We start from the raw sequence: 15,836 nt of genomic DNA, 5'->3' as shown, positions 1-15,836 counted from the left end.
GGGAAGGCACAAAATGACATAATTTAAGAAGGAACCAAAATCCAAACAGTGTTAATGATTATGAACTACCCAATAATAAAGAAAAAAAAAATGTTACTAACAGAGGCCAGCCCAACTTACACTCTTAGATGGACCAGATTTGTTTCTTGATAAAAACATAAGAACACTAGAGACTGATATGGAGAATGATTAGTATTTAGTAACCAAGTCATACACAGATTAGGTCAGCATAGGGAGCAGAAGCCAAGTAGTTACTGTTAACTCTATATAAAGGTGTGCTCATGTAAAAACAAACAAACAAACAAACAAACAACAGCAGAAATGCTTTGGATGGATTAAGAAAGTTACAAGATAAAAACTTGTGTGAAGAAGCATACTGCCCAGGGCAGGATATCAGAAGTACAAATTTCTAACAAACTTTATGAAGAAAAAGTAGTCCTGGAAATTGATGGGAAAAAAGAACAGTAATTCAAAGCTGAAGCAAAGAGTATATGAAGGATTTTAAACAGGATCCCTAAATAGCATGAAAGATTGCAGTCATGTAAAACCAAAACCAAAAAACCAACCAACCGACCAAAAAAAGCATATATTATTAGGTAGAACAACACTTGTGCTTTCTTTGAGGCACTCTAAAGTATTTAAAAAAGGGGGGAGGATATCTCGTAGTGTGCCATTTATGTCAGGAACGCTTCATAAACTGCTAATTTGCTTCAGAAATAGAGATTCTGTCAGAGCTGGTCAGAAACCCTTAATTAAGAGAGATGTTCAGACTCATGCAGGATTTCTATGGGTCTGACACAAGATCTGGAATTTCAGAATATCATCACTACTATTCAGTATCAGCTGCAAAGATGACAAAACTGTACCTGCATCAGCATTTGCCTACAAGCATACTGGGTGGAGGACTCACCTTCTTGGCATCATTTAACACTGTTTACAGAAATTCAGTTTCCTCTCCCTCCTCCTCTGAGGTCAGGGAGATTTTTTTTTTTAAGACTAGTTGCCACAGAATAAAAGTACCAGTTTAACAGCAAGTTCTGATCTTTATACATAATACAGCATGCAGGGAACTGACAAACGAGGAAATTTCCAAACGAGGATGGCAGAAAGGCACAAGTCAGGGTCCCAGTCCCTTCAAGTCAGAATATGTTTGATTGCCAAAGCTTCATCTGAACCAGGGCTGTGAAAACCAATGTTGAATATAAAATCCACAGCAAGTTTTCAGGTAGATTTTTTGGACCAAATTACTCAGCAGTTTAATGTGAAGGATACTTCCATGGACTGCAACAGCTTTATTGCTAAAGCAGCGTGTCAGAAAAAAAAAAAAAAAAAGAGGTCATCGAATAACCATTGAAAGGTTCAATTGAGAACCAAAAGTAAGTAAGTTTTAGACCTGTCATGCACTTTAATACTAAAGAATATTGCTGTTTCTTTTACTACAGTGTTTAAACAATACAGGCAGTAAAACAGAGTAAAGTCTGTTGAAATGACAGCAACTAAGTTGCACATTACTTCTTGTCAGTTATTTATTCAATTCACCTGGCAGCTTACTAGTACAAACATCTCCACTAATTACCAATACGCACAGACAATGCTGTCAAGATCATCCCTTTATTTCCAAAAAGCAGGCAATTAGTAATTCCATATGCAAAAACATCCCTGTCCTACTTTGCCTGTCTGGAAGGAAAAATAAATAAATAAATAGATGTATAGAAGTCACATAAAACAATGAACTTGAGTGGTTTGAGAAATTAATTTATATTCTGCTGAAGAAAAAAAAAAGTTTCTAGATAACACTGGGACAGTTATTCTTCATGTGTTCCCTATAAATGAATGTATACTTACTTTCAGTTCATTTGTAAGCTGCTGTATTTTTCGTTTCATTTCATCATATTCACCATACATTTTCTTTCGTACTTTTTCCAGAGTTGCTCTCACCTGGTGTCAGAAAAATCAAATGCCTTTATCAAACTTACTGTTTATACTAGGATATGATCATTTTTCTGTCCTTCATTGTTACATTCAGTAATTTACATTATTAATCTACCTTTTCATCAGCAGCAATGTACTTTTAAGAATAAAACAAAAACTTAAGTCTCAAGACTCGTCTACAAAGGGATGATATGAAGAAACATGTCTGAGTACTTCTAAACTTCTCTGTACACACTTAAACACTTGCAAATTAATAATTTAAATAATTAATTTCAATTGAATTATCTGTAACTCATTCTAACCTGATTACTAAAATTAATTTGAGCATATAATGTTTTCTTTCTGAAAAAACACATCCACACATGGATCTAATACACCTTCATACTTTTTAAACTAGTTTTCCCTGAGTTTCCTTTAAAGATAAAGCCTTTAATTTCAGGCTTTTAGGCTTGTATCTAGCTAAACAATATATTAGAATAAATTTACCAGTGCAATATAAAATCTGAAGAACAGAGTACTCAATTGGATTTTATTTAAGAGCTATAGATGTAAATTATACTTTACCTTTAAAAAAAAAAAAAAAGCATGCTGGAAGCCAGCTTGGGTTTACATGCCATTACATTCATGCACAGAACCAATCTTCTCAAGAGCACACATTGTAAACACTAGTTAAATGTTTGCCCACAGTCAATCTTCCAGCTACGCAATTCAGACTCCTTCCCCCCCATCTCAAACACAGACTGACTGCAGATAATCTAGGGCAGTGAGCTCACCTCACCTCTGTATAGGCTTGGGGAAGGAGCAAGGGGAAAACATTAGTAGGGCTTTATACAAGAGGGGATGTTTCTAGCACCTTTGCAGTACACCTACTCCCTCCCAGAACGAGGGGCATTGGCCACCAAATCTATGCAAGGAGTAGGCACAAGCCTACCCCAAACTATGTGCTCCCATTAGGATGAGAAACACAGAGGGAAGATGACTCCTGCACTTCACCTCAGGAAAGCACCCCTCGCCCTGTCCTACCCACACATACGCATGTGCACACACACACCCTTTTGCAAGGTGCAAATTTGACTCAGTTACAGAGGAAAATGTCAGCAGTTCTGACGTGGCCCATCATTTTCAGTCTATTTAAGCCAGCACACACGTGGCACAAGCTGAGGACTCTTTTTAAGATTGCACTTTTAAAGACAAAACTTATCTGGCAGATCAAAGTTCAAATTTATCATAGCTGAATACAGCTTCCAGAAGATGGGAGACCAAGAGCCAGTATGTCCCTTCCCTTTTTTTCCTGAAAGGTTCGGTACCCTGAACACACATGCAAGACATGCTGTTCACCTGGTCTGACATGTCCCTCCATGCCACAAGCTGGCTGTGAACAGAAAAGGGCAGGGAGATGGTCCCAGTCCAAGCAATCTGTGCCAAGTACAAGGAACAGCGCAGCCCAGGGAGCTGGACCTGCCGTGTGCCAGTTCACCCATCCCCAGACACCAACACAGCAGGGTAGGCAAAGTATCCAGACAGGAATTCAGCAGTGGAGGCTGCTCACATGCCTCGCCTGCACTCCAGTAGCAACATACCCTAACTGCCAGTGCAGGAACTTGAGAGCAGTGAATACTGTGAGTAATACAGGAGAGAAACAAGTGCTGATAGCTAGAGACCAGGCAGATGTTAAGAGCACACGAAATTACAGTCTCTTACACTGCTGGCTTGACTTAGTGTTCCTCCCTTTTACATCAACTCATTTTGCACTTGAATCAGTGTAACACGATAACCATTGACCAACAGTTTCCTGGGTGGTGAAGGTGGATGGAAACAGAAGGTCAAATTATTTGCTCTGGGCTAATTAGGGGGTAGTGCCAAAGATTGACAAGGAAGGAGATGCTGAGTTTCAAGCACAGAAATCATCAGTACCAGAAACGCATTTTTTTTCTTTCAGGAGAGCTTCTGCCAATTATGATAAATGAGCATGCACAGAGAAAGTAGTACAAAGTCATCCTTATTAGGCTGACTATTTTAAGCCTGCCCCAAAAATCACCCAAGTGATTTTAGTGTGTCACCTAATTCAGGAGCCTTTTTAAAACTGGGGGGTTTTGGGACAGGGGAAGCAGAGGAAGAAAGGATAGAGTTTATCCTTTCAGGTGTCTCCTTACATAGTTTCTTCAGTATCACATTTTAAATTATGAAGGCTTCAGGACAGGAACCCCAAGATCTGTCTGGCAGTTTGCTTGCCCAGCTGTAGCCCAGTCAGGAAGCATCACTTGGTACAGAGATCTCGAGTCTGGACCACACAGTTCCCAGGTATACAGCATCCTTTTTCCCCAACTCAAATACTAACAAGGCAGGCCTTTAGCTTCAGAGTTAGGTTCCCAATTCAAATTCAGGTGTTGGGCCACACATCAGTCATCCCATACACAGTCACAGCTCTACCTGAATATACAGGAAGTATACTTGACAAATTTTGAAGCTGAAAGCTTAACTCACTTCTTTAATGTAATTCATCTCCTCTTTCAGCTGATCAGCTGACCAGCCATAAACCACCATTTCTCTCTTATGGTTGTTGTCAGTTCGGTGCACGACGCCATACACCATCCCATGAGAGAGCTTCCCTGGAGACATGCCATTTGGTACATGGTAGAGCTCCTTAGGAGTAAATAAATAAAAAGGGGTTTTTTTTAAAAAAAAAAAACAGTACTAGAATTAAAAAAACAAACAAACAAAAAAACAGTAACATAGAGCTGAGACAGCCAACTATAGTGAAAGCACAACAGTACCCAAGAACACTAGATCCCACATGTTTTGGGGCCGAACTGTCAACCTTTATGTTTCTGGGAAGATCAATAACCAGTTTATAACTGATAGAGATGTCTAATTTCCATTAGCTTTAATGGAAAAGATACAGGTAAAGCTAGAGACAACAGATTGGATTTGTGCATGGCCAGGTAAAGGCTTATGAGAGAAAAAGTTATCCTGGCTTATTTTCGTTCACAACAAATGCTACTTTTCTGCATTCTTCCAGAGCATTGTCAGCTCTCACAGTTCCATTTAGCTCTTGCAACCACAGAATTGCTCCTCACCCTCCAAAATCAGTGCTGTGGGAAATATAAAAATTCACAAGTTCAATCAAAGATTTTAGAAAGTTCTCAGAAGAAACTGAAATTAAAACATTTTAGGCAAGGTTCCTTACATAGAGCTCAGAAAATATCTGCTTATCTTGGAGATAACAAAGTAGAATTTCAGTTTGCATTTAAAGCTAACTGAGGACCTCCAGAGCAACCAAACATTCATTTCAGGGCTGTATTTCTCTTATAGAAGTTGTAGAACTGACACTGTAAGAGCCAAAGCAAAGCTATGAAACAGCACTCATGTGGGTGTTCCAGTGTTATTACCTGTTAGAGGAAGACAAAACTTCAAAATCAGGTCTTGACAGGTAAAAAGAAAGGCTGTTTTAAAATGCCTACATTTGTTATTTTAATGATCTGCAGAAATTTGTAAAATGAACTTGTAGCAAGTATATGTCTTACTTTAAGGCACTCTTTGCAACAGACTCCTCTTATTCATCTCATCAAAACACTTAGGAAGAAAAATATTCGTGCAAACAGTAGGAATCATCTCCCGCAGCATATCAATAAATATCTGCAAGGTCAGATGTAACCACCTGACCTGACTACTCACCTTGCCTCCCTTCTAATCGACCCTGAGAAACATCCCTCTGTAGCAATAATCTAAAATGAGTCAGTCTCCAGAATTTCTTTTCTTGATTACAAAGAATTTAAACAACAAGCTTAGATGAAGACATATATATTATGGCTTTTATAAAATAAGGGAAAAAAATATTCTTACCTAACTCTGAATATTTGCAAACTAGGAACTTAAAATTAGTGATTATTTCTAAATATAAAGTGAGAAAGACACAATCTTGGAAACACAGCTGTTACTGCTTAGCTTTGCATGTTGTCTTTGAAAGGCCAGTACTGAGGACAAATCAGTTTATAGGTAGTTTTACTGAACTTTCTTTCTCACACTAGATACACCAGGATATGTGCAAATTTGAGAATATTTGCTATATTGACCTTAGAACATGGTTGGTTTTGTTTTGTTGTTCAGTAATAACATTGTTTGAAAACTGACAAACTTTTGAGATTCTTTACTAAATTAAGAATCTAAGCAGTGTGTAAATGCTCTCTTTGACACCAAAGAGAGGTTGAGAGAGATTAAACTCAGCATCTTATATCCACCTGCAGCTGCATCCTAGAGAGTCTCCAGTCCTTACCATGACAGACGGTGATGATGGCACTTGCAGTCTAAAGCAGTAGCACTTTCAGTTTTCAGCAACCAAACACAACTATGGTGGCAAGGTAAGAATAAATATGTCTTTGGGTAAAGGAAAAATTAGCAGGAAAATCTACTTGCGTTAAGAAGAAGAGGTAAAGATGGACATTTGTTTTATATTGTGTCCCTCCCGCATGGCGCCGACAGATTTTCTCAACATTGTAAAACCTACACATTTTCCTTTACCAGATCATTAATAGTTTAACCATTCTGCTGAAGCTCTGGGTGTGTGTGCAGGGCTGGGAGGGGAACAATCACAGAGCAGACATTTGATAAAGAAAGTTACAGGTAAAGAACAACAAAGCTATAAGGAATCATTTAAAAAGAAAGCCTTAAAACCACGTATGGAAAAACATTGGGTAACCAGACCTACCTCTACATGATGCCATTTTGCACTTTGAAAACATTATATGCAAAGTTTCATATCCTCATAATCAGAAGTTTCATAATTAGGTATTATTGGGGTTTTAGGTTTGCTGTTTGGATGCACACAAACAAAAACCCCACATCTGATTTTTTGAGAGTAGAGGAAAAGCACAGAAGCTAGAAGGCGACATTACTCAAAATTTTTTGTGTTTGTTTGCTTCCAGGGTTGTACAGTTCCTTTGATAGCTTCACTGCAGCTCCTCCCCTGCATCTGGATAAAGGGATTACATACAAGTTTCCATCTTCCTGATAACCAAATGAATAACCACTTTGATTGTTTAGAGGTTACTAAGGCACCAGATGCTGAGTTCATAAATCCATACTCATTACCCATAATCATTAATTTTTTATGATGTGAACAGCCAAATACAAGCAATTACCAAGATCCTTTGTGTCTCCAAAACATTAGCAGAATTGTTTAAAGTGCTTTTTGCAGAGTTCTCCATGAAAAGTATTACCAAGTTCCTTATTTTTAGAATATTATAAACACATTCCTAAGGAATGCTTTGAAGCATTTTTTCCCCCCCCCTCTAACAAAGACCTACAAATTCAGACCACTGGGTTTGCAGCTGGAGAATCATCCATGGCACTTACATATTTCACAGACAAACCAACTTAAATTTACATAATAATGGGCACTACATGCAGGATTAAGAATGCACAAAGCCAGATGGGTTACAGTTTCTTGCAAAAATGCTAAACTTGCCTGTCGTCTGTATTTGCACAAGCCTCCCAAGATGCCTTTGTCACTTCTGTTTCAGAAGATTAAAAGAATTTCCATCATCTCTAGAGTGTTCCAGTTATACTATGGGCTACTTAAAATACAGGATATTGCTTTTACCCCCTCTTTATTCCTCCTTCATATCACAACCCCTAGGCAAGCACCTGTTAAAATTTCAGTACAGTTCTTGCTTGATTTAAAGCTGTGTGAATCAACAACTACACAAATAACTGTTCTTGTATTTCATTAGTTTTTCGCTTGCTGTTCTATTCCAGCTATGCTTACCTTCAACCCCCTCATTTCTCTGGTTGGTAACTCTTAATTTCCACTCAATGACCACTTGTTTCAGGGTTGAGCACAGGCCCTGACAAAAAAGGGCTAACGTGATGCGGTTTCCTCTTAGAGGAAGGGTTACAATCGGAAAGCTATGCTAAATGTACAGTTGAGAGGTGGATGGGTTGCTTTGCTTGTTGACTATGTTTTTAATACAACTTTGCTTCTAAAGGAGGCCTCGCTGAATGGCTCAGTTCTCAAACTGCTCCACAGAACTGCATCACTAAGTATGCATATCCATTTTGTCTCCTCTCTTTAAGTTCCTTCCACCTACCCTTTTTTTATCAGTTTTTCCTTTTCTGACTTGTTTTCTCTCCTTCCTCTGTCACGTCCTCTCTCTCATGTTTCCTTTTCCACAAATCCTAGATTTTCCACATCCCCAAGGACTACACAATGTTTTTTAAGTCAAATACTTTTCATTGTTTTCCTCTATGTCCCATCCATGTCCACTCTGAGAACTCAGATATTTTTCTGAGAGGGTCCTTACCTGTCTCCACTCTGATCTGCAGTGCGGCACCTCAGTGATGATAACAAGTATTTAGGAATGAGGAAATACTGTAAAGCTAACCAGAAAAGTGCTTGAAGATGGAAGGTTTCATTAGATTAGATTAATCATTGCTGTTTAAGATCAAAATACCAGCCAGCTCCAGAGTACAGGGAAGTTCTCTCTTCCCACCTGCCTATGCACTTGCTGCACTGGAACAAGCGCAGTTGTTGCCCTAAATTGCGCTCAAAATCCCTTCTAATGTGAGGTGCTGATCTGAAAAGGCAGACTTAGCTTAAGCAATTTGTAAATATCTCTTTGTACCTATAGTCAGTTATATGACAGTCCAAGGTAACAGCAAGTACACATCATGTTGATGCACATGAACTCTATAGCAGGTTCCAGGAACATGCTTTGTTTATGTTGCAGCAACAGTCATGTTGCATGCACTTGGTGTGATCACACAGCACATACTGAAGAAATGCAAACTGTGTTTACTTAATAAATATTTAAAACAGAAGCCTACACCCCAAGGTTGCAAAATCTTGATAATTGCCATGCATCCTGTTTATGTCTCTGTCCAAGGAAGTACCACAAGTAGCACGAAATAAGTGAAGCACAGACATGATAACAACAAACCCTGAATACGAGTTGTTAGCTGGTTTTGGTATTTCCCATGGTTTTATTGGCATTATGCAAATAACACTGAGGGGTTATCTGCCTCCTAAGCTATCTCCATCAGTTCTTGAAATGAAAGTCAGATGCCTCCACACTTTTTACTTTCTCCTGCCCCAAACTGGAAGCAGAAGCACAGAAGAGGCATCTTATTTCAAGGAAAAAAAGGACATCTAATGTAGGGATTAGCACATTTCTGGGTTAGTACTCATATGGCCTTTAAAGTTTGCTAAATCATGACCTTCTGTTTACCTGCACCATCTGAAAACTCTACTTTTAACCAGAACTGTGTCAGTTTAGCAAGGCTTTATCTTTTCCTCAACTGCCACATTCCAGATGTTTCTGAAATACCCAGTTATCTTTTGCTTGTTCACTAGTTCTACAAGGAAAATAAACATTCACATTGTTACTCAGGTTATGTATTTTCTGTTCAGTAAAATTACACATTTATAATATTGAGCTCACCAAGGAAGGTTACTGTGCTCTGACAAAAGGTAGCGATGTTTTTATCTTTTCTCATATTCCTTTACAGCCCACGAAACTCATGTTACATTTAGGGATGTTTCATATATAAATAGTATTAAAATATGCCAAGACATACATGAGTGTTCTTAAATTCATGATGCTAAAAAACAAGCATTGTTTAACACATTCCAACTTTTAAGCTCCTTGAAATGTAGAATTTAGGTGCCTATCTCAAAAAAATAAAAGGAACAAGCATTTTACAAAGTCATACCTAATCAATTAAATCCGTACCCATAACACCAATGTTTATACACGAAGAAAATAAGAAACAACAAATACAGCAGTAACCACAGAAGTCAGTGGAATTCTTTCCGTGCTTTTCATGTAGTGCTGTTTTTAATAAAGGTGTCACTTTATTAGCACACACTTAAAAAAATCAGGGAACCAGTGGTAGAGAGGCTGAGAAACAGCAACATCAGCCACCTGTAGTAGGTGAACCACGTTTGTTATGACACAACTTCTGCTATGCTGATGGGAGTGGGCTGGTCAGCAGACCAGCAGAGAAAATAGGCACTGTCCTAGATTCAACATGCACAACAGCCCCATGTGCATTGCACTCATATTCTTTGATGCAGACCTAACACAAGTTTCTGCTTGATTCTCTCCATCACATACAGGAGCAAATTCCCCTTATGGCTTCTTTACAGCCTACTTTTTACTGGGGTGAAATCTGCTATGCTTCTGTATTCCTGCTTAGAAAGCAAAAAAAGTTACTTACGCCTCTTGGTTGTGATGGTCTAAAAACATAAGAAAATTAAAGAGTTTGAGGATATATACAGCCAAAGTACCAGTAAGAGCTTAAGACTAAACACTGCTCAAACTCGGTTGAAAGCCATAAAGATAGGGAAGTGACACAAACTTCCAGAGTGTTATCTCATTTTCATTCTCTTGTCCATGTGTTCAAATGGAAAAGAAAAAATTCTGTCTATACTTATCTCAGTATTCTGCCCTTACATGCCTAGCTGCAGCTTCCAATGACACTTCCAAATTTAGCCATGACAGTGAAGGGACTGAAGGATAAAAATAAGACCAATCCCAAACAGGGACAATATAATTGTCTGGTAGCCCTTTATTATGCAAGACAAGGCAAGCTTCAGGACATGCAGATTTTGCATACAATCTGATGAGCACAGTATTCCTTTGTACTTCATGGTGAAGTAAACAGCCTCACACTACTGTCATCCATTGTCTACTGTTAACTGAAGTAATGGAACAAAATCAGGACAGTTTCAGATTCTCTCTACCTGAAGTGCTAACAATTGAGAGATATTTAGCAGAAGGCTTTTAGCCTGTAAAAAGCAAACAAAGCAACCAACCAGCCTCTACTTGTGACTTCAGTTCTCATATGCTTCTTTCAAGGTATCATGGCCTAAATATAAATATAAACTCCAACCTGACACACTGGAGCACACGCTCACTCTCCCTTCAGTTTTTGAGATCAACTTCTAACTGAGTACCATCTGGCAGCCTTTCACAAAAGACGGGGAGAGGCCATCCTAGTACAGCAATGCCTGCAGCCATTTTGTTGCAACAAAACTGCCCAGCTTCATCACTTTGTTTTATGGTTCATTTTTATTTCATGGATGTATAGCAACAAAAAAGTCAATCTAGAAACTTAATGCACTGATACAGATTTCATGAAATACAGTGTACATTTTCTACTAAACTTGGACTACAATGAAAAAGGCTGAGTTAACAGGTTACTAACATCACCAGTAAAGAATCAGTTTTTATCTGACAGCAAGCTCCAAAACAAGTCATTGGGAGGATCAGCACTAGCAAGAGCTTCTGTGAGTTCACGAGCTGATTTTGCAACTGAAATATCTCTTAATGGTACTAAGCCCCAGAAAGATACAGAAAAGGAACAAATAGTCAGTAAGCCATCACTATGTCACATTAGGGCAGCTCAAAATCACCTCCCTCTAATGAAAGACTTGAAAGGGGAGATTACAACCAAATGTCACACCATGGTATATTTATAGTTTTCTGGCATTCTCTTTGACACAGCCAGGTCTCTGCTCCTCACCAGCAGCAGACAGAGGCAGGGAAGAGTGTCTTTCTCCAGCACCTGTCCTGCCCAAACAGGAGAGCGTTGGCAGCCAGGCTTAGACTGCCTGAGCGCTCCAGCAAAAACTGTACAATCCCACAGATTACCCCTGCAATTCATTTCTGTAAGTCACACTAATATATTTTAAATACCAACAACATTTTCTTAATACTCAGCATTTAAAGACAGCACAGAACTCTAAGATTCCAACAAGAGACATGCTACTAAATTTGATTCTGGGTGAACCTGTATTTTTTTACCTTAAATCGTAAAGTGCGAGGCAGAAAACTGAGCAGTTCCCTAATTTCTGTTATCCCTGTTTCAAAGAAGGGGGAACATTTCTTATAAGACTGTGTGAGGATTATCTAACATTTGTAAATACACTAGAATGTAAGATAAGACCAAGAATGTCTCTATTACCTTTCATATTCTCTCCTTAACATTCTCTGATATAAAACCCACTTGCCTTTACTTGTATTATGGGGGAAATACGACTCTCATTAAATACAAAGTCCCACAGAAAAAAAAAAGTGATCACAGAAGAAAATCACTACAAACTGTCCAAGCCCTAATCATTCAGACTTCTTTCTTATTATTACACTAGTCAGCACAGTAAAGTGAGTAAGCCATGAGTCAGTATCTATCCTCCTCAAAAACAAACTTACATTACTCTTAGGGCAATGGGCCCACGTGCTTAGACCAGTCTGAGGGTTTCTGCAATCAGATACAAAGTGTTAGAGACTGACAAAGTGGTGGGGGAGCTCCTCTACGTGCTTCAAATAAAAACCTCTGTACAAAATTAATTGTTACTATTTAACGGTGGCCCAAATTTAGTTTGCATTAAGGTCTCTTTAATCCATTCTGTAAGTAACATCTATAGAACCTCAAGCTCCTATTACCCTGCCAGAGCAGGGTATGAAAAGCTGAGTGTATACAAGATTCCAGCACAAGAAATACCTGATGCAGACAAGAAATACCTGATGCGGAATCTCTATCATCTTGACCATTTTATTTTGCATTTATTTTTCTTGCTCTAAAATGTTTGTCTTTATGATTCATTTTACAGCTACTTTGCTTTTGAGTACCACTAAGAAATTATTTCAAATAAATCCCATTGTTGTTTTGCTTCCTATAGTCATATTATACTATTCAGACGCTGGTCTGGTAAACTCAGCCAACTTCTTGTTTGATTTTGGTTTATCAAAGTGTAAATGTGGTCAAGCTGTGGAGCCTGTCCAGCTTCCCTTTTTAGTCTCCATCCTTAAGACAAATTAAACAGCATCGATTGCTCTGAAACAGCTCTTAAAGAACAAGTTCTGCATCAAAGCAGCTGTAAGATTCTTTGTGTGCACACTACTTGCTTCTACAAAAAAATTTCCCTTCTGAACTTTCTATGTACATGACCTTCAAATCCCTTTCTCTTCAGAACAATCTTGAATTCTTTATTTTGCATTTCTTATTAGTACATCGCCCATTACTAAGATTAGCTGACACAGCAAAACTTCTGAGTCCCAGGCAAGCCAGCTCCCATACGCATTAAGGCTCAAATCTTGCACGTTGCTAAGCCTACATGAAACAGAAAATCCCCTTCAGGTGAGGATCAAGATCCTGTTTAAGGCACGACCCTGCTCCTGATAGCAGTTTTCTACTCTTTAATATATAACTATATAACTTAAAGGTGCCTCAGTCACAAATCACCTACAACCTCTGTGCTGTTCCTCTACTACTGTCCTATTTTACAGGCAGTTTTGCTATCATCAACTCCAAGGCTCAGGCTCAAAGCTCACAGCTGACCTGCTCACTTTCAACATCTTCCAAGATGACTGGGCTTTTCTGAACTCCCAAAACAACTAATACCACCTTCTGTGGATGGCAATATTTACTCCTTGTTTATACAGAATTTAACTTCGATTCTTAAAACTTACGTTTTTCTTTCTTTCAGGTTCCTTTACTCCCTGTTCAGGCTGTGAGCCTTCATCAGGTGGTACTGTTAAGCGTAACCTACAGACATTCATCTGAAAGAAAAACAAAGGTTTGCTTTTAGATGTGTTACAAAAAATTCTTTCAATAACTTGCTTTACAGAGTGAACTGTACTAACATTCAAGTTTTAATTTACTATTTTCTACCTTCTGCCGCATAGCTGACAAAAGATTATTTTTTAAAGGTTAGAGGAGCTTTTAGCTAGCACGAAATAATTCAAGGGCATCCTCATAATCACATATCTGAAATAGCAAAAATCCATTTCAATCAACACCATGTTCTTATGTACTCCTAAATGACATTGAGAGCTGAGATAACAGAACAATGAACATCATTTTCTAGTTTCTCAGTTTTGTTTGTAGATTTGGCATAGTTTTTATCTTCAAAAGGGATTATTTAGAAACACAAAAGTGTATTCTGCAGTGAATGCCTCTTTTCTGTTCAGTATATATCCAAGTACTTGATCCAAGGATACCTCAGTACTGCAATTCCACTGAATGTGAAGAGGAAGATTATTGAAATCTGATACATAATATTTTTGTTCCAGTCTTTCTTCAAATCTGTTTACACAACAAATCAATAGTGTTTAGACTACTGGTATGCTGTCAACTGTATTAAAAATGCTACTTTGTATTGCCTTTCATCTTCCTCTCTCAATCTGGTCTTTCAGGTCTGCAAGGCCTCCTACCAACAAGGAACAGTGACCTGAGATACAGATAAAAGTTCCTTTAAAATATGTGAACTCTATCTTTATTAAAAAGAAGAATAAGAAGAAAAAAGTCATCTACAACAAGGTCAAGGTAAAATATAACCCATTCTTTAAACACGTGTGTGGAGGCTACTTTTCATGCACTGGGCTCCTGACCGTTAATTCATTACTCAGCTGTACGCTAGCAAATCTAGAACAAGAAGCCACAGAGAAAGTGACATAAAACCCCCAAAACTTAATATAAAAGCAGGTTATGCTTTCATATTTGCTAAAGAATTCTGAAACAATGAAATGCATTTTAAAATTATGAATCTTTGCACATGGGCTTTTGACACTGACTGACTGCTGTTTGTTCTGAGAACACCAGATTCTCCCCACATACTGCAGAAGCTGGAGGTTCTTCCTGCTTACAAATCAGTTATCAAGATATATTAATAATAAACTCCTCAACTTTGGAGCTCATTGATTCATAAGGTAATTAATACCTCCTTTTTCACCTATTTAACTTCCATTTCCCCTTGCTCTTTCTTCCCACAGGCTTAGCAAGGCTCTTTCCTCTTAAAACATGCCTGTTTACAAGAAAAAGGGAAACAGAGTCTGGCATTCCTCCATATAGGCAAACAAAGAAAGACCAGACCTGTAAGTAGGAAATAGAACTGAATTTGTGCTGTGCTGTGCAGGAAGTGACAGACGGTGGCAACTTTTTCTTACAGTGATTTCAAATGAAGGAAAACTGGACTAAAAGGAGTGAAAGGATTGTTAGGAGAAAATATGAAAAATATCTCAAATAAATGGAAACAGATAATGACTGGTAACTCAAAGTTAGGAAAAATGGAGTTGTGTATGATTCTCTGAAGCTAGCAAATAACTTGCCTGTTAGTATGGGACTAATTATAGCCAACATACATAGAGATTCACAGTGCAGTGACTGTAAATAAGTAATTATCCCTGTACCTGTATACCAGTTAGTGAATCATGACTGCCTGTCACGTTATAGCAATTTACATGTTACAGGGTTGCTATGAAGGAAATCACAGAAGCCCAGTAGAGATGGCAGTAAAATCGTAACAACTAGGTTGGAGATATAAATGAGTAACAGTAATTTGTTGAGACTAAAGCCAACTGTACAATCAAAGAGTTGTTATCATTTAAACTGGTTTTCTTGCCCTTTTCACATTGCTTTCTCTATTACCCCCTGAACTACTTTTGTTTCCTCCCCATCTTCTCATTTCCATGCTAGCTCCTTACTTTTAAAACACCTCAAAGCAGTGTCATATTTTTGGCAGTATTTCTGACACAAAATAAAGTTTTAATGCTTTACCTTGCAGCCTGTGGCATGCAAATGCCAAACAGAGGGTGGCATTGGCAATCATACAAGGATTCCAGCCTTGAAGTTGTGCCCAGTGAGGCTTGTACAGCAGTGGCAAAGTACCACCCACTTCCTCGCTAGGACAAACTTATACAGGCCGTGCTCTTGCTATTGTTTATAAAAACGGGACTTCCTCAGCATCCCTGGGGAAACAGCAATAAACATATCAAGTAACCATTCACTCCTGCTCCTCCTGGGCCACAGATGATGCACTCTACTTAAGGACAGAACTACAGACCAGTCTGTTGAAATTCAAGAACACTATAGAGACTGGAAGGGAAAAACAGCAGGCATCGCTTTTT

General features: G+C 38.4%; 1 protein-coding gene across 1 annotated transcript in view; it reads right to left on the bottom strand.

Moving 5' to 3' along the window:
• MYZAP (myocardial zonula adherens protein) overlaps positions 1–15,836 on the bottom strand; it is a gene marked incomplete at its 5' end in the record, with an annotated part of 33,754 nt that overhangs the window by 15,259 nt on the left and 2,659 nt on the right. Inside the window, 3 exons of the mRNA XM_029085097.1 lie at positions 1,846–1,938; positions 4,417–4,572; positions 13,401–13,490. Of these exons, the coding sequence (XP_028940930.1) occupies positions 1,846–1,938; positions 4,417–4,572; positions 13,401–13,490 (339 nt within the window). The remainder of the gene's footprint in view (positions 1–1,845; positions 1,939–4,416; positions 4,573–13,400; positions 13,491–15,836) is intronic.

This window comes from Antrostomus carolinensis, unplaced genomic scaffold, assembly GCF_000700745.2.
Source record: "Antrostomus carolinensis isolate BGI_N321 unplaced genomic scaffold, ASM70074v2 scaffold19885, whole genome shotgun sequence".
Taxonomy (NCBI): Eukaryota; Metazoa; Chordata; class Aves; order Caprimulgiformes; family Caprimulgidae; genus Antrostomus; species Antrostomus carolinensis.
The sequence above is the reverse complement of the archived record's forward strand: the minus strand, read 5'-3'. Positions and strand labels throughout refer to the sequence as shown.